Genomic DNA, 23,720 nt, shown 5'->3' with positions numbered 1-23,720 from the left:
CTGGTCATCTGTTGTTGGATTCTTATTGATAACTTCATTTTAACAGAGTTTATTATTGTCTTTTTGATTATAAAGTAAGAGGATCTTGAAACTGTAGTTGTCACAAGCAAAGTAATGTTTGCTCATGCATTGGTTATATATATATACTTTTTTGTTGACTTAATTTGATTTTCCAAATGTGATAGTTGGGTTATGCTTTTACACTACATTCATCTTTTGGAAATTTGAACAGGTAAAATCAATTGTGCCATGCCCATGCTACATAAAACTGAGTGTACAAAATACCTTCCTAATATTACGTTTGTCATCAGAACAGCCTCAATTTGCTTGAGTGGAAAACCCCAGTAGAGTTGCAGTTCTTGACACACTCAAACGTACTGTACACCGTTCAAAGGCACCTAAATGCACTGCTCAAAAAAATAAAGGGAACACTAAAATAACACATCCTAGATCTGAATGAATGAAATATTCTTATTAAATACTTTTTCTTTACATAGTTGAATGTGCTGACAACAAAATCACACAAAAATTATCAATGGAAATCAAATTGATCAACCCATGGAGGTCTGGATTTGGAGTCACACTCAAAATTAAAGTGGTAAACCACACTACAGGCTGATCCAACTTTGATGTAATGTCCTTAAAACAAGTCAACATGAGGCTCAGTAGTGTGTGTGGCCTCCATGTGCCTGTATGACCTCCCTACAACGCCTGGGCATGCTCCTGATGATGGTTGGTCTCCTGAGGGATCTCCTCCCAGACCTGGACTAAAGCATCTGCCAACTCCTGGACAGTCTGTGGTGCAACGTGGCGTTGGTGGATGGAGCGAGACATGATGTCCCAGATGTGCTCAATTGGATTCAGGTCTGGGGAACGGGCGGGCCAGTCCATAGCATCAATGCCTTCCTCTTGCAGGAACTGCTGACACACTCCAGCCACATGAGGTCTAGCATTGTCTTGCATTAGGAGGAACCCAGGGCCAACCGCACCGGCATATGGTCTCACAAGGGGTCTGAGGATCTCATCTCGGTACATAACGGCAGTCAGGCTACCTCTGGCGAGCACATGGAGGGCTGTGCGGCCCCCCAAAGAAATGCCACCCCACACCATGACTGACCCACCGCCAAACCGGTCATGCTGGAGGATGTTGCAGGCAGCAGAACGTTCTCCACGGCGTCTCCAGACTGTCACGTCTGTCACATGCTCAGTGTGAACCTGCTTTCATCTGTGAAGAGCACAGGGCGCCAGTGGCGAATTTGCCAATCTTGGTGTTCTCTGGCAAATGCCAAACGTCCTGCACGGTGTTGGGCTGTAAGCACAACCCCCACCTGTGAACGTTGGGCCCTCATACCACCCTCATGGAGTCTGTTTCTGACCGTTTGAACAGACACATGCACATTTGTGGCCTGCTGGAGGTCATTTTGCAGGGCTCTGGCAGTGCTCCTCCTGCTCCTCCTTGCACAAAGGCGGAGGTAGCGGTCCTGCTACTGGGTTGTTGCTCTCCTACGGCCTCCTCCACGTCTCCTGATGTACTGGCCTGTCTCCTGGTAGCGCCTCCATGCTCTGGACACTATGCTGACAGACACAGCAAACCTTCTTGCCACAGCTCACATTGATGTGCCATTCTGGATGAGCTGCACTACCTGAGCCACTTGTGTGGGTTGTAGACTCCGTCTCATGCTACCACTAGAGTGAAAGCACCGCCAGCATTCAAAAGTGACCAAAACATCAGCCAGGAAGCATAGGAACTGAGAAGTGGTCTGTGGTCCCCACCTGCAGAGCCACTCCTTTATTGGGGGTGTCTTGCTAATTGCCTATAATTTCCACCTGTTGTCTATTCCATTTGCACAACAGCATGTGAAATGTATTGTCAATCAGTGTTGCTTCCTAAGTGGACAGTTTGATTTCACAGAAGTGTGATTGACTTGGAGTTACATTGTGTTGTTTAAGTGTTCCCTTTATTTTTTTGAGCAGTGTATTTTCTTGCCCATTCACCCTCTGAATGGCACACATACACAATCCATGTCTCAATTGTCTCAGGGCTAAAAGTCCTTTAACCTGACTCCTCTCTTTCATCTACTCTGATTGGAAGTGCATTTAACAAGTGACCTCAATAAGGGATCATAGCTTTCACCTGGTCAGTCTGTCATGGAAAGAGCAGGTGTTCCTAATGTTTTCTACACTGTAGATTTTGTGTCCGTCCATGTCTAATCAGTGATTGTGACAAAGGCTGTGTTTGTAACTTATTCAAACAGTTAAAGGGGCAATCGGCAGTTGTTACAGCCTGAATTCAAAATGGATTAAATGTATAAATTCTCACCCATAATGACAGTGAACATGTTTTAAGAAATGTTTGCCAATTTATTGAAAATTAAATATAGATCTCATTTACATAAGTATTCACAGCCCTGAGTCAATACTTAGCAGTAATCACTGCCAAAGATGCTTCTACAGAGTTTTTCTGGGTACGTCTAAGAAATTTCCACACCGGGATTGTGCAACGTTTGCACGCTATTCTTTAAAAAGTTCTTTAAGCTCTGTCAAATTGGTTGTTTATCATTGCTCAACAACCTTGTTCAGGTCTTGCCATAGATTTTCAAGTAGAGTCAATCCTGTAACAAGGCCACTCAGGGACATTTACTGTCTTCGTGGTAAACCACTCCAGTGTAGATTTGGCCATGTGTTTTAGGTTATTGTCCAACTGAAAGGGGAATTCATCTCCCGGTGTCTGGTAGAAAGCAGAATAAACTATGTTTTTCTCCAGGATTGTGCATGTGCTCAGCTCTATTCTATTTATTTTTTATCCTGCAAACTCCCCAGTCCTTAACAATGACAAGCATACCCATAACATGATGCAGCCACCACTATGCTTGAAAATATGGAGATTGGTACTCGTGTTACATTGATTTTATCCCAAATATAACACTTTGTAGTCAGGACAAAAAGTGCATTTGCTTTGTCACATTTTTTTCAGTATTACTTTAGTGCCGTGTTGCAAGCAGGATGCATGTTTTGGAATATTTTTATTCTGTACAGGCTTCCTTCTTTTCCCTCAATAAGGTTAGTGTAGTGGAGTACCTACAATGTTGTTGATCCATCCTTCATTTTCATGTTAAACACTATTGCACACAGTGAGTCCATGCAACTTACACTGAACACAAAATATAAAAGCAACATGTAAAATGTTGGTCCCGTGTTTCATGAACTGAAATAAAAGATCCCAGAAATGTTATTTATTTCATTTTGTGCACAAATTAGTTTACATCCCTGTTAGTGAGCATTTTTCCTTTGCCAAGATAATCCATCTGTCGGACAGGTCTGGCATATCAAGAAGTTGATTAAACAGCATAATCATTACACAGGTGCCCCTTGTGCTGGGGACAATAAAAGGCCACTCTAAAATGTGCAGTTTTGTCACACAACACAATGACAAAGATGTTTCTCTACAATTTCTCTACAATAAGCTGTCTCCAACATTATCATAGAAAATATGGACCTCCACATCCACCCAGGACCTCCACATCTGGCTTCTTCACCTGTGGGATTGTCGGAGACCAGCCACTCGGACCGCTGATGAAACAGGAGTATTTATGTCTGTAATAAAGCCCTTTATTGGGGAAAACTCATTCTGATTGGCTGGGCCTGGCTCCCCAGTGGGTGAGCCTATGCCCTGCCAGGCCCACCCATGCCTGTGCCCCTGCCCAGTCATGTGAAATCTAGCTTAGGTCCTAATTTATTTATTTCAATTGACTGATTTCTTTATATGAACTGTAACTCTGTAAAATTGTTGCATGTTGCGTTTCTATATATTTTTCAGTATTTATGTATATATAGTACCAGTCAAGTTGGGACAACTACTCATTCCAGCATTTCTCTTTATTTTTACTATTTTCTACATTGTAAAATAATAGTGAAGACATCAAAACTGTGAAATAACATGGAATCATGTAGTAACCCAAAAAGTGTTCAACAAATCCATCCCTCTCCTTCTTGGTCAAATAGCCCTTACACAGCCTGGAGGTGTGTTTTGGGTCATTGTCCTGTTGGAAAAACAAATGATAGTCCCACTAAGTGCAAACCAGATGGGATGGTGTACCGCTGCAGAATGCTGTGGCAGCCATGCTGATTAAGTGTGCCTTGAATTCTAAATAAATCCCTGACAGTCACCAGCAAAGCACCATCACACTTCCTCCATGCTTCATGGTGGGAACCACACGAGGAGATCATCTGTTCACATGCTCTGCGTCTCACAAAGACACAGAGGAGTTTTCACAAAAGCTTTCCAAAACTTGCAAACTGCTTTTTTATACTGTTCAACATACCTTGTGTCAATTGAAGCTTATCCTCAATACTGACAAACTAAACTAATGGTGTTTTCTAAAGCAAGAAATAGACCTCTGAACTTTTCACCTATTACTACCTGTCAGGGCAAGGAGATTGAGGTTGTCACCTCATAAATATCTTGACATTTTAATTGATGACGGCCTCTCTTTTAAATTGCATATTCAACAATTTACAAAAAATGTAAGATGAAATTGGGATTTTATTTTAGGAATAAGGCCTGTTTTTCTTTTGAAGCAAGAAGGAGGCTAGTATCAGCTACATTTATGCCTTTACTAGACTATGGGGATATTTTATATATGAATGCTTCTGCTCAGTGTTTGAGATCAATTGACACTTTTTACCATGGCACTTTGAGATTTATTTTAAACTGCAAAACCCTTACGCACCACTGCACTTTGTATACCAGGGTTGGCTGGCCTTCTCTAGTCACTCGTAGGCTCAGGCACTGGTATACTTTTATTTACAAAGCCATTTTGGGTTTACTACCTTTTTATTTGGGCATTTTTATTGTTCAGAAATGTGGTGGGTACTCTTTTCGTTCACTGGACTTTATCCTGTTAACTGTTCCAAATGTCTGAACTGAATTTAGTAAAAGGGCTTTTATGTACTCTGCACCATCGTCTTGGAACGCCTTACAAAATACTTTTAAACTGAAAGAACTTGTCCCGATTGGTATTTTTAAAATCACTGATGAATGATCTTGAGAGTGATTCCCTGACCTGTCAATGCTTTTAATTTGCTGTTTTTGATGTTGTTATACTCTTGTAAATTCTATGGTTTTTACTAGATTACTTGTAGTTTTTCATGTTTGTAATTTTTGTAATGACTTGGTGCTGCCATCTTGGTCAGGACGCTCTTGAAAAATAGATTTTAAATCTCAATGAGCCCTTCCTGGTTAAATAAAGGTTTAATAAATAAAATAAAACAGTGGTTGGAACCAAAAATCTCAAAAAAGGACTCACCAGACCGAAGGACAGACTTCCATTGCTTGTGTTTCTTGGCTCAAGCAAGTCTCTTCTTATTGGTGTCCTTTAGTAGTGGTTTCTTTGCAGCAATTCAACCATGAAGGCCTTATTCACGCAGTCTCCTCTTAACAGTTCATGTTGAGATGTGTCTGTTACTTGAACTCTGTGAAGTATTTATTTGGGCTGTAATCTGAGGTGCAGTTAACTCTAATGAACTTATCCTCTGGAGCAGAGGTAACTCTGGGTCTTCCTTTCCTATGGTGGTCCTCATGAGAGCCAGTTTCATCATAGCGCTTGATGGTTTTTGCGACTGCACTTGAAGAAACTTTCAAAGTACTTGACATTTTCTGGATTGACCGACCTTCATGTCTTAAAGTAATGATGGACTGTCGTTTCTCTTTGCTTATTTGAGCTGTTCTGGCCATAATATGGACTTGGTATTTTACTAAATAGGGCTATCTTCTGTATACCAATCCTACCTTGTCACACCACAACTGTTTGGCGCAAATGCATTAATAATGAAATAAATTCCACAAATTTACTTTTAACAAGGCATACCTGATCATTCAAATGCATTCCAGGTGACTACCTCATGAAGCTGGTTGAGAGAATGCCAAGAGTGTGCAAAGCTGTCATAAAGGCATAGGATGGCTACTTTGAAGAATCTCAAATATAAAATATATTTTGATTTGTTTAACACATTTTTGGTTACTACATGATTCAATATGTGTTATTTCATACTTGTGATGTCGTCACTATTATTCTACAATGTAGAAAATAGTAATAAAGAAAGAAAAAACCTTGAATGAGTAGGTGTGTCCAAACTTTTGACTGGTACTGTATTCCTGTATTGTATACATGTATTCTGACGGGAGAGAAATCATAATCAAATAAAGACCAGAAAAGTAGACCCCATCTGCTTAACAGGTGGGATACAGCTTCCATTGCATTGGCAATCTTTAGCCATAACCATTCAGACCTACATTGAGCAGAGAACAATATCCTTCATATCTTGTCTATTTTAAATGGCAGTTAATAAAACACATCTCAATAATAAATATAAAGCGCATCAGTTTCAACGGTATAATGTGCATGGATTACATTTATCGGTGCATTATTGATTTGAGTCGCCATCAAATTGAAGTACAAAAAGTAGGCTATAGAACAAAGTTATAATATAGAAACGTACATTAAACGACGTTTTTGGTCTGAATAATTATTTACAGTTATCATCAGTATCCCATTATGAGTTTGGGTTTATCCCTCTGACTCCGAGTCTATAGTTGGCAGAATGTTCTAAGATTACAGCAGTCTGCTGCCCAGTTCGTTGGGAGGATTTAGAAAAAACTCCCCCAGAGTGATTGGTTACGTTCCAGTCCGTTGTTAACAGCCACGCTGCGCAGAAGATCAGATTTGACGAGTCAATGAGCCACAAAGACGACAAGTAACATGTGCGCGCGACTGGTGATGGAGACCACCTGGAACGCACCCCCCTTTGCTACAGCTGTGCAGCAGCACACATCAACCGAATGCACGATCCGAACAGCATCGTGGCTACAAATAATACGTCTAAAATATTCAAATGAATCGCTATTGAACGAAAGTAGCCCTGGATGACACAAAATACTGTAATAAACAAAATTACTGATGGTAAGTTTACTAAATATATTATCGTTGTCATTGAACGACGAGGACATTTCAGAATGACATACCTAAATTGTGCTGTCTAACGTTAATATTTTCCCAATATGTTAATTTGACCTGTTATGCATAAGCTGAACTTTTACAATTATCTGGAATTATTGTATTGAACGATGTCGGAGTAACATTAACTAATCACATTATAGTGTGTTGTTAGCCAGGCTAGCTATTTTGGCAAGCTAGCTGGCTTTTGTTCACTAACGCTTTCTTGGACATCATCAATGCATTTTTTTTTTGCTAGGTAATTTTGTTATCAACTACACACGGCACATAGACGTTTTTGTTAGCTAGCTGTAGTTTAAAAGCATTCGTTTGGTCGCTCATTTTTGGAACTAGTTAGCTAATGCAATGGTCGATTGTATAGCTAACATTAGCTGGCTAACGTTACGTCTGCCATCGTCGAATTGAATTGCACGACCAAAAGCTTAGTTTGATTGTTAGGTACATGTACTTTTCCAAACGCTTATCTAATTAGCAAACGTTCATTAGACATGTCATGGATCATTATAAAACTATAGATACCCCACCAATATGGCGTGGAGCGCTGTTTTGCTACAACAACAAATGTGATTGCAATCATGCATGCTTTTTTTCTTATTTTAGCACGCTCTTGTCAGGTGCAAAGTTGATAATTTTAGGATAGTCAATACATTTTACAAGATTGTGTGATGCAAGGAACACGTGTTGATGTGCAGTAAATCCGATGCATGTGGTTTATTTCTTTATCGGGGCCCAGCGTTTTTCTTGACTTATGCATAAATATCCTAAAATAATGATTTAGCCCTACACAATCGCTCCATGTAGCATATACTTCCTAACATGCTGACCGGACACGTCGCGTGCTTCACAAAATAAATGTAGAAATCCATGTTATTCAATTATTGCTCCAAGCGTCTGCGATGTCAAGGTCTAAAATAGAACTCCTTTCTATTTCTGACGCAGATCGTGCTGAAAGTCCTGCCTCTCCCATCTCCTCATTGGTTTATAGAAGCAGGTACCCACGCGCCGTCTCCTCATTGGTTATACCCACATGGGTGATTGAAAGACGAACTGTTTTTGCCGGTTGTGCTAATACTATGAAAGTTTGGATGCAATCACCATATAAGTTCAAAGATGAAAAAGCCTGGAAGGAGGAGAGATGACTAGAAATGTTTCATTTTATGTGTGGAGTAATTGTCGGAGTAGAGGACCTTGTGCTTTTCAGGTAAAATAACAACTCAATGTTTATATCCCAGGACAAATGAGCTAGCAAGTGCAAGCTAACTAAATAGGACAAATTAGCTACCACGTGCAAGTTAACTAGCTAAAATGCCATACATGTTTAATGCTTTTCGACCTGTCCCCAAATTAATGTCATTGGTTCAGAGTTTGTTTAGATTTTTTTAAACAACGTGTTGTGATCGCGTTTGGTGTAGGGGGACAAAATAAATCAAATCAAATGTATTTGTCACATACACATGGTTAGCAGATGTTAATGCGAGTGTAGCGAAATGCTTGTGCTTCTAGTTCCGACAATGCAGTAATAACCAACGAGTAATCTAACCTAACAATTCCAAAACTACAACTTATACACACAAGTGTAAAGGGATAAAGAATATGTACATAAAGATGTATGAAGGTGATGGTACAGAATGGTACAGAATGGCATAGGCAAGATGCAGTAGATGGTATTGAGTACAGTATATACATATGAGATGAGTAATGTAGGGTATGTAAACATTATATTAAGTAGCATTGTTTAAAGTGGCTAGTGATGCATGTATTACCTAAAGATGCAGTAGATGATATAGTGTGCAGTATATACATATGAGATGAGTAATGTAGGGTATGTAAACATTATATTAAGTAGCCTTGTTTAAAGTGGCTAGTGATATATTTTCCATCAATTCCCATTATTAAAGTGGCTGGAGTTGAGTCAGTATGTTGGCAGCAGTCACTAAATGTCAGTGGTGGCTGTTTAACAGTCTGATGGCCTTGAGATAGAAGCTGTTTTTCAGTCTCTCGGTCCCAGCTTTGATGCACCTGTACTGACCTCGCCTTCTGGATGATAGCGGGGTGAACAGGCAGTGGCTCGGGTGGTTAATGTCCTTGATGATCTTTATGGCCTTCCTGTGACATCGGGTGGTGTAGGTGTCCTGGAGGGCAGGTAGTTTGCCCCCGGTGATGCGTTGTGCAGACCTCACTACCCTCTGGAGAGCCTTACGGTTGTGGGCGGAGCAGTTGCCGTACCGGGTGGTGAGGGTAGGTAACAACATCTCCACCCCTCTGATCCGGCGGCCCGACAGGATGCTCTCGATTGTGCATCTGTAGAAGTTTGTGAGTGCTTTTGGTGACAAGCCAAATTTCTTCAGCCTCCTGAGGTTGAAGAGGCGCTGCTGCGCCTTCTTCACGACGCTGTCTGTGTGGGTGGACCAATTCAGTTTGTCCGTGATGTGTACGCCGAGGAACTTCAAACTTACTACCCTCTCCACTACTGTCCCATTGATGTGGATAGGGGGGTGCTCCCTCTGCTGTTTCCTAAAGTCCACAATCATCTCCTTTGTTTTGTTGAGTGTGAGGTTATTTTCCTGACACCACACTCCGAGGGCCCTCACCTCCTCCCTGTAGGCCGTCTCGTCGTTGTTGGTAATCAAGCCTACCACTGTAGTGTCGTCCTCCAACTTGATTATTGAATTGGAGGCGTGCATGGCCACGCAGTCATGGGTGAACAGGGAGTACAGGAGAGGGCTCAGAACGCACCCTTGTGGGGCCCCAGTGTTGAGGATCAGAGGGGTGGAGATGTTGTTACCTACCCTCACCACTCGGAGGCGGCCCGTCAGGAAGTCCAGTACCCAGTTGCTCAGGGCGGGGTCGAGACCCAGGGTCTCGAGCTTGATGCCGAGTTTGGAGGGTACTATGGTGTTAAATGCTGAGCTGTAGTCGATGAACAGCATTCTCACATAGGTATTCCTCTTGTCCAGATGGGTTAGGGCAGTGTGGTTAAGATTGCATCGTCTGTGGACCTATTTGGGCGGTAAGCAAATTGGAGTGGGTCTAGCGTGTCAGGTAGGGTGGAGGTGATATGGTCCTTGACTAGTCTCTCAAAGCACTTCATGATGACAGAAGTGAGTGCTACGGGGCGGTAGTCGTTTAGCTCAGTTAGCTTTCTTGGGAACAGGGACAATGGTGGCCCTCTTGATGCATGTGGGAACAGCAGACTGGGATAAGGATTGATTGAATATGACCGTAAACACACCAGCCAACTGGTCTGCGCATGCTCTGAGGACGCGGCTGGGGATGCCGTCTGGGCCTGCAGCCTTCCGAGGGTAAACACGTTTAAAAGTTTTCCTCGCGTTGGCTGCAGTGAAGGAGAGTTCACAGGTTTTGGTTGCGGGCCGTGTCAGTGGCTCTGTATTGTCCTCAAAGCAGGCAAAAATGTTATTTAGTCTGCCTGGGGAGCAAGACATCCTGGTCCGTGACGAGGCTGGTTTTCTTTTTGTAATCCGTGATTGACTGTAGACCCTGCCACATACCTCTTGTGTCTGAGCCGTTGAATTGTAACTCTACTTTGTCTCTATACTGACGCTTAGCTTGTTTGATTGCCTTGCGGAGCGAATACCTACACTGTTTGTATTCGGTCATGTTTCCGGTCACCTTTCCCTGGTTAAAAGCAGTGGTTCGCGCTTTGTTTCACGCGAATGCTGCCATCAATCCACGGTTTCTGGTTTGGGAATGTTTTAATCGTTGCTATGGGAACGACATCATCAAAGCACTTTCTAATGAACTCATTCACTGAATCAGCGTATTCGTCAATGTTGTTGGACGCAATGCGGAACATATCCCAGTCCGCGTGATCGAAGCAGTCTTGAAGTGTGGAATCAGATTGGTCGGACCAGCGTTGAACAGACCTGAGCGCGGGAGCTTCTTGTTTTAGTTTCTGTCTGTAGGCAGGAAGCAACAAAATGGAGTCGTGGTCCGCTTTTCCGAAAGGAGGGCGGGGGAGGGCCTTATATGCGTTGCAGAAGTTAGAATAGCAATGATCCAAGGTTTTACCAGCACTGGTTGTGCAATCGATATGCTGATACAATTTGGGGAGTCTTGTTTTCAGATTAGCCTTGTTAATATCCCTAACTACAATGAATGCAGCCTCAGGATATGTGGTTTCCAGTTTGCAAAGAGTCAAATAAAGTTTGTTCAGGGCCATCGATGTGTCTGGTTGGGGGGGAATATATACGGCTGTGATTATAATCGAAGAGAATTCCCTTGGTAGATAATGCGGACGACAGTTGATTGTGAGGAATTCTAAGTCAGGTGAACAGAAGGACTTGAGTTCCTGTATGTTGTTGTGGTCACACCACGTCTCGTTAATCATAAGGCATACGCCCCCGCCCCTCTTCTTACCAGAAAGATTGGCGCGATGCGTGAAGAAACCAGCTGGCTGCACCAATTCCGTTAGCGTCTCTCGAGTGAGCCATGTTTCCGTGAAGCAAAGAACGTTAGTCTCTGATGTCTCTCTGGAATGCTACCCTTGCTCGGATTTCATCAACCTTGTTGTCAAGAGACTGGACATTGGTGAGTAGTATGCTAGGGAGTGGTGCGCGATGTGCCCGTCTCGGGAGCCTGACCAGAAGACCGCTACGTTTCCCTCTTTTACGGCGTCTTTGTTTAGGGTCGCGGGCTGGGATCCATTCCGTTGTCCTGGGTGGAAGGCAGAACACAGGATCCGCTTCGGGAAAGTCATATTCCTGGTCGTACTGATGGTGAGTTGACGTTGCTCTTATATTCAGTAGTTCTTCCCGACTGTATGTAATGAAACCTGAGATTACCGTAGGTACCAATGTAAGAAATATCACGTAAAAAAAAAAAAATGCATAGTTTCCTAGGAACGTGAAGCGAGGCGGCCATGTCTGTCGGCGACGGAAGTAAATGTATGCACGGTTGCGCACGCGCGCAGCCGGTTTGGGTTCCGTTTAAGCAATTTGGCCGACAATTTATATTTTATTTTTGTCCATTTACACTAACGTTCAAAAGTTCGGGGTCACTTAGAAATGTTCTTGTTTTTGAAAGAAAATATCGTTTTTGTCCATTAAAATATCAAATGATCAGAAATAGAGTGTAGACATTGTTAATGACTATTGTAGCTTGAATCATCAGATTTTTAATGGAATATGTGTGTGTTCCAATGGCACGTTGTTAGCTAAACCAAGTTTATCATTGTAAAAGGCTAATTCATCATTAGAAAACCCTTTTGCAATTATGTTAGCACAGCTGAAAGCTGTGGTGCTGATTTAAAGCAGCAATAAAACTGGCCTTATTTAGACTAGTTGAGTATCTGGAGCATCCGCATTTGTGGGTTCGATTACAGGCTGAAAATGGCCAGAAACAAAGAACTTTCCTCTGAAACTCATCAGTCTACTCTTGTTCTGAGAAATTATGGCTATTCCATGTGAGAAATTGCCAAGAAACTGAAGATCTCATACAATGCTGTGTACTACTCCCTTCACAGACCAGTGCAAACTGGCTCTAACCAGAATAGAAAGAGGAGTGGGAGGCCCCGGTGCACAACTGAGCAAGAGGACAAGTACATTAGTGTCTAGTTTGAGAAACAGACACCTCACAAGTCCTCAACTGGCAGCTTCATTAAATAGTACCCACAAAACACCAGTCTCAACGTCAACAGTGAAGAGGCGACTCCGGGATGGAAACCAAGTTTGACTCCGTTCGATTGATTCCATTCCAGCCAATACAATGGGCATGTCCTGCTATAGCTCCTCCCACCAGCCAACACTGGTGGAAACGAATCTAACCCGCTGGCTCCTGAAGCCCGTCCCCATTAGCTCCAGAGTCTAGCTAACTGGCGTTGCAAATTAGCACTTCGCTAGCTAACGAAAACAGATGATATGAATAAACACCATTGCTAGCCCTCCTCGTTGTTGGGCGTGGATTCATATTTACATTTTATGTTAACATTCATTGAAATTAGTGGTTACTGTTGGTTTCAGATCCAAGGCAAGAAATTGTCTGCCATGTTTTCGGTTTTGGTTAGGGCTCAGAGTGATGTCACGCACTGTCGATACTCGTGAATATTCATGAAATTGCCTCGCGCATCTGCAAATGTTGTTTTATCGCCCCCAACGTGCTAGGTGGATATCAGGTGTTAAGAGGGTATTAATAATGCTTTTTATTAATTGATGTAAATACCAGTCGATGTGCTCAAACTTCAAAGGCAAATATACTTTATAGGCTAATATATCCTCAAGCTGCTTGGCAAATGGTGTCGGATTTGTGTTTCTATTTTTACTCGCTCAAAAAAAACGCGAGGTCCTCATAAGCAATGTTACCTCAAATGTTTTTTGTCACTGAGCAAATTTCAGGTCTGCAGAGCGCAAACGTGAACGTTGTGAAAATAATGTGCAACGTCCGGAGCGTGTTTATTGTGAACACTGAGGCTGTACCCCCTTTAAATTAAAGTTAAGTGGTCAGGTAGGCTACTGTGGCTATTTGATAATGTAGCTTACCATCAAAAATAATGGAGAAAATGCATCTCTTAACATTTTAGATGGAAATAGCTGTTCTATCATTCAGCCAACAGTAGCAGCCAATGTGTGGTGTTCAATGTAGGCCTGCATTCCATGAGACCTTTGTTTAAAAAAAAAAAATAATAATTTAAAACATGCAGGGCGTAACATTAACTTGTTTATCCACTTGTACATCAGACAAAGAGGTGACTGAAACTGTTGTTTGACGTAAGAAACTACTTTACAAAATAAAATGCATCATTATTCCCATAACATTTTTTTTATGCGAATCAGCCATGCTACCCTCTGCCTATTGGCTACTTAGCATGTCTGAAAGTACGACACTCTCCCTTTTGAAAACAAAAAAAGCTCTTTACCAAATCACTTTTCTAAGATGGCTAGACATGCACACATGTTGTGCTCTTGTAGGAAGCAGTCAATCCCCCTTTGCTGACTGCAAATTATCTATAACTGGGCTAATAACTCACTAACTAGCAAAGGATATGAACAAAGACTACCTCAAGATCGCGCCTTCTTGAAGACAAAGTAACGAGGCTGATGAGCATCGCAAGTTGCTCCAAAGAGTTGAACAGTTTTGACTTTGCAACAGCAGCTGTTGAATTTAAGCAGGTTAAGTTTTGCTGATAATGCAGATAAATTAGAGGCAAATTGTGTTAGTCAAGCCTAGTTCTAGCAGTTCTGTTGCTGCCCTAGGCAAGGTCAACATATGCCGCCCTCTGTGCCATGTATTGTATAAAGATTTGGAATGGATTGATAGATTACAGTAGAGTAATGATGTGTATCACGTGCAATTAGTACATTTCACTTAAGACTTTTCAGTAGCACTTGGAAACTTAACATCATTGCCAACTATTCACATTGGAGAGTTGCAATCACAGCCAATAGTATATAGGAAACCGTTATCAATAAGCCACCTATATCACATGACACGAGTCACGATGCCACGATAGTTACAAAAAAAAACATTTATTTACATCATCCAGTGGAACTGTAAGAAGAGTTAGGTGTACACTGAATAAAAATATAAATGCAACATGCAACAATTAAAAAGATTTTACTGAGTCGCCGTTCATATCAGGATCAGTCAATTTAAATAAATTCATTAGGCCCTACCGCCCAAATCTATGGATTTCACAAGACTGGGAATATAGATGTGCATCGGTTAGTCACAGATACCTTTTTAAAAAAAAGTAGGCCGTGGATAAGAAAACCAGTCAGTATCTGGTGTGACCATTTGCCTTATGCAGCGAGACATCTCCTTGGCATGGAGTTGATCAAGCTGTTGATTGTGGAAGTCTGTCCCTCTCCTCTTCAATGGCTGTGCGAAATGCTGGATTTTGGTGGCAACTGGAACATGCTGTCGGTCCAGAGCATCCCAAACGTGCTCAAAGGGTGCCATGTCTGGTCAGTATGCAGGGTTGCACATTTTGGGGTATATTCAGAGGTGGAAACTTTCCGTGGGAATTAACCGGAATATATGGGAATAAACGGAAATATGCAAGTTAATATTATTGCTATTTAAATAATGTTTTTTGCATTGGATATATTTACCATAGCATATGGAGACAGAAATGTTTATATTTTATCTTATCATAGGTAGACATAATTGCAAATGATTAAATCCTTCAAATAGAAAAAAACAACAATTTAGTGACGAACTGAACTTTAATAAAATGAGTTGACTAATCACATGGGATGATTTCACTGAACAACAAAATAAAGGGAATATTGAATGATCCCCAATGATACATCGCATCTCCCAAAAAAGTTTTCAACATACGTCTGTAAAATCATAGTCTAGAAACTAAAGCTTTGGTTGTCTTCCTCTCAGGCTTCCATGTCTTCTCCCTGGACGACCTCAATGTCCACCTCTTGAACATCAGACTCAGGCCTCATCTTCACTGTCACTTTCCAACCTTGTTGAGGATGGCTCGTTGTCAGGCCCTAAAAGCCTAAAATTTGCCTGGATGGCCACCAATTTTTCAACCCTTGTATTGGTCAGCCTGTTGCCTGCTTTTGTGTCTGTTTCCAAACAAGACCAGTTGCGCTCTGAGGCGGCTGATGTTGGGATTTGGAGCATGATCGAGGCAACAGGGGAAAGTGCCTCAGATCCACAAAGTCCCTTCCACCAGGTGGCTGATGAGATATGTTGGCACGACTGCCATATTGGATATCCATCCCAAAGCCCTTACTTAGAAATGTCCTGTGCCAGACTACCAAGAACCTTGCCCTCATCCAGGCCAACGTGGCGAGACACAGTAGTGATGACACCATAGGCCTTGTTGATCTCTGCACCAGACAGGATACTCTTGCCAGCATACTTGGGTCCAACATGTACGCTACAGCGTGTATGGGCTTCAGGCAGAAGTCTTCACCCTTTTTGACGTATTTCAGAACTGCAGTTTCCTCTGCTTGGAGCAACAGTGAAGTGGGCAGGGCAGTACGGATTTCTTCTCTTACATCTGCAAGCAGTCTGAACATCAGAAAGGATGGCATTGTTTCCCTCAATCTGTGCAATGGCTACAGCTATAGGTTTCAGGCTGCTTACCACTCTCTCCCAAATGCATAATCCAAGAGAATACTCTTGATGGGGCTGTCCATATCGGCAGACTGATATGGCCATTTGTTGGAGAGACTCCCTCCCCTCCAGGAGACTGTCAAACATGATGACAACACCACCCCAACAGGTGTTGCTGGGCAGGGTCAATGTGGTGCTCTTATTTTTCTCACTTTGCTTCGTGAGGTAGATTGATGCAAGAACTTGACCCTTCACATACCTAACCATTTCCTTGTCTCTCTTGTAGAGTGCATCCATGGTTTTCAGTGCAATGATGCCCTTGAGGAGTGGATTCAGTGCAGGAGCAGCACAGCAAATGGGTGTGATGTGAGGGTAGGACACCTCCACTTTAGTCCAAGCTGCCTTCATGTTTGCAGCATTGTCTGTCACCGGTGCAAATACCTTCTGTGGTCCAAGGTCGTTGATGACTGCCTTCAACTCATCTGCAATGTAGAGACTGGTGTGTCTGTTGTCCCTTGTGTCTGTGCTGTTGTAGAATACTGGTTGAGGGGTGTAGATGTAGTTAATTATTCCTTTAATTTCCTTGACCTTCACTTGAACTTGGCATCAAGCAAATGAGTAGATAAAGCATGTCTGGTTGGAGGGGTGTATGCTGGGCGAAGAACATTCAGAAATCTCTTCCAATACACATTACCTGTGAGCATCAGAGGTGAACCAGTTGCATACACAGCTCGAGCAAGACATTCATCAGCATTTCTCTGACTGCGTTCCTCCATTGAGTCAAAAAATACTTCTGATATCCATAAGCTGTTGCTATCTGTCATCATTTTGACCCCAAATAGAAGTAGAGGGTCTTTTGTCAGAGCTCTGAGGGAACGTTATGCACTTGGCCAGATGATTCTGTGTCTTTTTTGCATTCTTCACGCATGATTTGGCACAGTTTTTGCAAATGTACACAGTTTTTCCTTCTACATTAGCTGCAGTGAAATGTATCCACATATCAGATTGTGCCCAAGGCATTTTCCTGTAAAGATTAGAAAGAAATGAGTAAAAAAAAAAAAAAAAATTCCATGTATAGATAAATAGTTTAGCAGTTAGATTAAACAACTCCTTTGTAAGATAAATGTTTTAAAATGAAACGTGTATGGAAACAAGTTAGCAGGCTCAAGCAAGCTAAAACCCACATGGTAGCAAAAACTAACTAGCAGAAATTGTAACAAGTTAGAAATGATTTAAACACACTTTTCTGTAGGCTACTATTTACGAGCGTAAATTATTATTATTTTTATGCCATAAAATCTTTTCGCCCCAACTGGTATTGTAATCAAAACTTACCAGAAAGCTTGTAGTCCTTGGCTCAGAAAGTATAGTAGTGTGGGCTCAATAGCATCTCATTAGCGTGCAAGATCTTGAGAATCAGCTGTACATGTGATGGAAGAATGCACTATGCATGCAGAGGTTTGCATGCAATTGAATTCCATTGAATTGGGGATAGTTTAACCAAAATATGCCACAAGACCTAGAATTGCCTTGTGTATCCCACAAAAAGGTTCACTGTTATTAACACATTTTTTGGGATGAATTTAAGCAAAATTCCCAGAATTATTCCGGGAATAATACCGGGCAGACTGTACCGTCTGTGACTGTCTTGTACCACAATGCTTGGCCTTCAGGGAAGTACCTCATCCCCTAAAATGTATCGCTGTGTGGCTTGTTCAGCCACCTTTACTGGATTGGCATCCTTGTTGGTGCACCAAGCTTCTCATGCTGTTCAATATGACAAGCAACCACCACAATCACAGCAAGGGGAACCACTACTTCAAGGTCTCAGAGCAAGTGACGTCACCGATTGAAACGCTATTAGCGCGCACCACCGCTAACTAGCTAGCCATTTCACATCCGTTACACAGAGAATTTGTTTTAGCTTCTCATGCTATTCTACACATTTTGCCTTGAGGCAGAGAATTTTGTTGTTTTTGAAGCCATTTTCCTGTAATTCTAAACATTTTTGCAGGGGAGCCTCGCAGGGGTGCGTCCAACACCACTGATCCAGTATTTATACATGAATCACATCTATTAATAACTTGAAATTAAAGTTGTACTCAGTCTCATTTTCACCTCATGTATTACCTGATTTACTGAACAGAAGGCTCATCTCAATAGGTGGCCCAGGTATCCTCACGACATCAGTGTAGCTGAAGTGTTATGGTGTGTACCTACAGTATATTATATCATCATTGCTGAAATTGTGGAGGTGCCTGAGCATATGGAATTACAAATAAGAATGTAGGCTAGGTCATTTGGTAAATCGTTTCAGAAATGAAGTGTATATACCTTATCTGTAAACTTTATTTTGTTTGGAGATTCACATGTTACCTCGTTTGAGGGGATACTTTTATCATATATTCCTGACAAATGTGTTTTCTTTATTTTTCAGGAAACTGACAACCCAAGATCAGTCAGTTGAGGACACCTGAGCCCCCCTTTGTACTGTGACTGTCTTGTACCACAATGCTTGGCCTTCAGGGAAGTACCTCATCCCCTAAAATGTATCGCTGTGTGGCTTGTTCAGCCACCTTTACTGGATTGGCATCCTTGTTGGTGCACCAAGCTTCTCATGCTGTTCAATATGACAAGCAACCACCACAATCTGAGAAGCAGAGCCTTTGCACTCACTGTGGTGAAGTGCTTTCAAACAAGGAGCTCCAAGACCAGCACTGCTGCAAAGCAGTACCTGAGACCCCGGCTCTCTCTCTTTTTATCTGTGATTGTGGGGATGAGTTTCAGAACTTTAATGAAATGCTGGAGCATAAAAGATCTCATGTCTCAACCCCCCAGCAGCAGACCCAGACAACTGATGCCAAATATTTGAGCCAAGACGAATGTAGTCTGGTTGAACCTGCCCAACCAGTCTCCCCTCAGCCAACCCTTAGCCAAACCATTTTGGGCCTCATTCCCCCCTCTCATCCCTCACCCCTATCTCCTGTCATTCCTAGTTCAATTCTCCCACAGCTTAATAGCACATCCACTGTTCCTGAAGTCTATACAAATAAGGGGTTTATTGCCCTAACCAGACCTCCAGAGCTGAACAACCTCCCTCCAGGTGCAAGTGAGCAGGAATTACAGCCTGATGGGCTTGACCAACCTGAGAACATCTCTACTGCACAGGAACCCTCACCACAATCTGTCCAGGATGAGACTCCTGAGGATGCAGACTGTCCTGTTACAAGCGGTGGATCTTCAGAAGATGCCGGCGCACCTAAAAATGAGACAATAATGAAGATGATAGCAAATGCCTACATGAAACGTTATCAACCTGCTCAACACTACCCATTAAGACACAAAAGACTTGTGTTCCCCAAAAGAGAGCTTATACCAGTGGAGGTGATGTCACAATCCAAACAAACAGCAGCATCCACACCAGGGCCCTCTATTGGCCAGTTAAGACACCTGCTTACAAACTCTGGTGCAAAGACAATAGCCCGTCCATCTGGCATCATATCTTTGACTCAGACCTTCTGCCCTGTAGTAGTTCTTGAGACCCGCCAAAAGCTTATTGATTCTAGAAATAGGGCCACACAGGGGAGATATCAATGTGGCCGCTGCCGAAGTGTTTTTCAGGACTTGGACAGCTTGACAGTGCATCATGCCTTACACAGGAAGGAGATAGTGAAGTGTTGTCGTCACTGTAAACAACTGATGATTGGAAAACCACCCCTTCCAGACAACCACATCTGTCCCCTGGCTCCCCACCACCTTACCTCAGTGGGGAGTAAATGCCACTCTATCAAAAAGACTGCATCATTCCAGAAGCAAAAGAAGCAACAACCACAAAGAATCTTCCAAAGTGTTAAAGCTAGGACGCCTTACTTTTGTCAAGTGTGCAAGCACAACTATGCCCGTAGGTATAATCTCAATGTGCACAAGTGTCAGGGGCCACCCCATCCTCTTCAGCATGCCTCCAACTCTGCCCTGTACAAAAATACTGCATTTGGGTTAAACATTAAAGCAAGGGAGCCTGTCACAGGCGTCAACCAGAGGCCTCTAATCTCCAAAATCATCGGTGTGGGCACTGTCAGCACTCGTCAGATAAAGGAGGAGGTGATTTCTGCAGAATCAAGGCCACATCCTCAGTTTCCTGATTTGCTCTGGTCTGGTTCACCTAAAAACTTCTCATCCTTCTATCCCAAAGTTTCCACGCATGTAACACCAGAAGAAATTGATTCAGGATCTGCAACACTACAGCAAGGAGATGGTGAAGGGGACAACGCAGCAAGTAGTTTTAAACAAGAAGGTAAAGATGGAGAATGGACAATGCCTTTAGATGATTCTGAGATTGACGTGCTGATTGAGGCAGTAGATGCAGAAGACGACGATGATTTAATGCTACAAGAACCTATTTCTCAGGGTCATGTCAAATCCACAAAGGATGGCGTGCCTTATTTCATAAAAGATGGTGCTAGACGTTTTCCCTGCTATAGATGTCAGAAAACGTACAGTCGAGGGTGCACATTAAAAAAGCATCAAAGACTGTGTGGAAATAGATCATTTTTGCCACAATCTACCTTCCGGGCGGTAGCACAGAAAGTCAACAAGGGTCAATTCCAATTCGATTGCTATGTCTGTGGGAGGAGCTTTAACCGCAAAGATAACATGCTGATTCATAGGAAGAAGTGCCAGTTAAGTAGAACCGTGGCCAAGAATGATAATGGACTTTTACAACAGGGCATATCAGCAGCCCAGGCACCGCAACGTCTCGTGGCACAAAGTAGTAAAAATCTGGAGGATAATGGGGCAAATTGGGGTATTATGTCATTGCCCAATGTTCTTCCCAGGAGAGTGACGTGTGAGTGTGGGGCAGGCTTCACTAGCCCACGGCTCCTCCTGGAGCATTTGCAAAAGCATGCGCAGGAGGCCTATACCTGCCCCACATGCGGTGAGACACTGAGTTCCTGGGCAGACTATGAAGTCCACCTACAAGTGCACATGCAGCCTCAGCACCAGATGTATGGGGGAATGCAACAGCAGAGCTCTCCACCTCTACTGCTTAGGTTTCCACAGCAGCCGCGTCAATGTCGGCAGCCCCTGCCAAAGCAGCGACATGCGGCTCCGCAACACACTCTGCCAGCACAGCGCCCTCAGCCAAATCAACAACCTCTGCGGAAGCCTAGGAAGCCACAGCCGCGCTGTGTGTGCATACGATGCAGCAACACCTTTTGCAGTCGCGGCGCGCTGCTAAAGCACCTCTCCTGGAATCGGTGTAAAGGTGACAGAGGAGCTATTTCAGCGAAGGCAAACCACTGTTCCCGCTGCAGCATGGACTTCCCCAATGGCCTCAGCCTCAAGTTTCACCAGCTAAATGGAATGTGCAAGCCTGCCTTCAAGCCCATGCGTTGCCCTGTGTGCGTGCGCTGGTTTGGAACTGTGGAGGGACTCCAGAAACACCTGCAAACACACGACCAGACCAACTCATTTCGCTGCCTCATCTGCCAGCGCCTCTATCCCAGCCTACGGTCACTGAAAGACCACCGCAGAAAGGTCCATTGCATTTTGTCTGGAGACACAGAGCAGGTTACACAATGAGAATGAATACTCTGAAAATCATAATCCAACAGAACATATGAACAATGATTTTAGCAAAATGTTTTTGCAAGATCGGTTATTGATTTGAGGGATTAATTTTGTCTTGTGTAACCATATATAATCACTATTGTACTATACTACTTTGATTCTATTTTCACTGTCTTATCAATAGACTTTTCTTGCTCACTTGAACCTATTTTAATGGTCATAGTTGTAAACTGTTGTATTGTGCTGTAAAATGCAATGATGTTTTTAGCTTGTTCTTAAAGGGATACTTTGGGATTTTGGTAATGAAATCCTTTATCAACTTCCCCACTATGAAGGAAGTTGAGGTAGTTACCGTAGACTTCTTCATTGTGCAAATGCTAGTTAGCAACTTCCTTCAAACTGCACGCAGAGACATAAAAATGGTATCGACAAGTTCATCTGACTCTGGGAAGTAGATTTTAAGGGCTTTAGTGCCAAAATCCTGAAGTATCCCTTTAACTCTTCAACCATTATTAAAATGTACCACTTATTGTTCAATTGCTATTTTAGGTTGTGCAAAAACGTTGATGGTTATATCTTAGTGTGGTAGCTGTCAGTGCATTGTGGAGAAAACAATTAAGTGAATATACACTACAAAGTATGTGCACACCTGCTCATCGAACTCCTCATTCCCAAATCATGGGCATTAATATGAAGTTGGTCACCCCCCCCCCCCCTTTGCTGCTATAACAGAATCCACCCTTCTGGGAAGGCTTTTGTGTAGATGTTGGAACATTGCTGAGGGGACTTGCTTCCATTCAGCCACAAGAGCATTAGTGAGGTCGGGCACTGATGTTGGGCGATTAGGCCTGGCTCGCAGTCGGCATTCCCATTTATCCCAAAGGTGTTCAATGGGGTTGAGGTCAGGGCTCTGCAGTCCAGTCAAGTTCTTCTACACCGATGTCGACAAACCATTTCTGTATGGACCTTGCATTGTCATACTGAAACAGGCAAGGGCCTTACCAAACTGTTGACGCAAAGTTGAAATCCCAGAATCGTCTAGAATGTCATTGTGTGCTGTAGCGTTGATTGCCCTTCTTTGGAACTAAGGAGCCTAGCCCGAAACACAAAAAAACAGCCTCAGACCATTATTCTTCCTCCACCAAACTTTAGTTGCCACTATGCATTGGGGCAGGTAGCGTTCTCCTGGCATCCACCAAACCAAGATTCGTCTGTCGGACTGCTAGATGGTGAAGCGTGATTCATCACACCAGAGAATACGTTTCCATTGCTCCAATGTCGGCGAGCTTTACACCACTCCAGCCGATGCTCGGCATTGCGCATGGTGATCTTAGGCTTGTGTCCGGCTGCTCGGCCATGGAAGCCCATTTCATGACGCTCCCGACTAAGTTATTTTGTTGATGTTCCAAACTGCCTCTGGAAGCTCGGTCGTGAGTGTCGCAACTGAGGACAGGCTTCTTCTTTTTTCTTCTCCCCTCCGCACTCCGGTTCTATTCTGTGAGTTCGATGTTTCCACTTCACAATAAATGCACTTACAATTGACCAGGGCAGCTCTAACGGCAGACATTTTACGAACTGACTTGTTCAAAATGTGGCATCCTATGACGGTGCTATGTTGAAAGTCACTGAGCTCTTCTGTAAGGCCATTCTACTGCCAATGTTTGTCTACTCTATGGAGATTGCATGGCTGTATGCTCAATTGTATACACCTGTCAGCAACGGTGTGGCTGAAGTAGCCAAATCCACTAATTTGAAGGGATGTCCATACTTGTGTGTGTATGTATGTATGTGTATATATTTGAGCACTTCCATCAAAACAGAAATGTATAGGAAATAGCATGTAGTGTGTGTTGCTCCTTGTTTTAATAAAGCCCCATTCATAGATGAAAGATTTGAGTTGATTGTTGTTACTACTAACCAGGTTTCCAACCATTTTGTGTATGAATTACCTGGCGCAGTAATTTACTCATGACAGGCCTGATGGAAATAGCTAATGTCTTGGTAAAATGTCCAAATGTAGACAAAATAAAATATGCCACACAAGTAAAGAATGCGATGGAAACCTAGTGAATGTTAAATGTATTTAGTACATGAAAACTTAAG

General features: G+C 42.8%; 1 protein-coding gene across 1 annotated transcript; it reads left to right on the top strand.

Moving 5' to 3' along the window:
- Nucleotides 1–6,824: 6,824 nt before the first annotated feature.
- On the top strand, nt 6,825–23,500 carry LOC139390093 (uncharacterized). Its single transcript, XM_071137240.1, has 2 exons — nt 6,825–6,959; nt 18,484–23,500. Exon 2 carries the CDS (start codon nt 18,558–18,560, stop codon nt 21,627–21,629), a length of 3,072 nt encoding a protein of 1,023 aa, XP_070993341.1. The 5' UTR covers nt 6,825–6,959; nt 18,484–18,557; the 3' UTR covers nt 21,630–23,500.
- The last annotated feature ends 220 nt before the right edge of the window (nt 23,501–23,720 follow it).

This window comes from Oncorhynchus clarkii, chromosome 3 (assembly GCF_045791955.1).
Source record: "Oncorhynchus clarkii lewisi isolate Uvic-CL-2024 chromosome 3, UVic_Ocla_1.0, whole genome shotgun sequence".
Classification (NCBI taxonomy): domain Eukaryota; kingdom Metazoa; phylum Chordata; class Actinopteri; order Salmoniformes; family Salmonidae; genus Oncorhynchus; species Oncorhynchus clarkii.
Note: the sequence above shows the minus strand (reverse complement) of the source record. Positions and strands in the feature narration are given on the sequence as shown.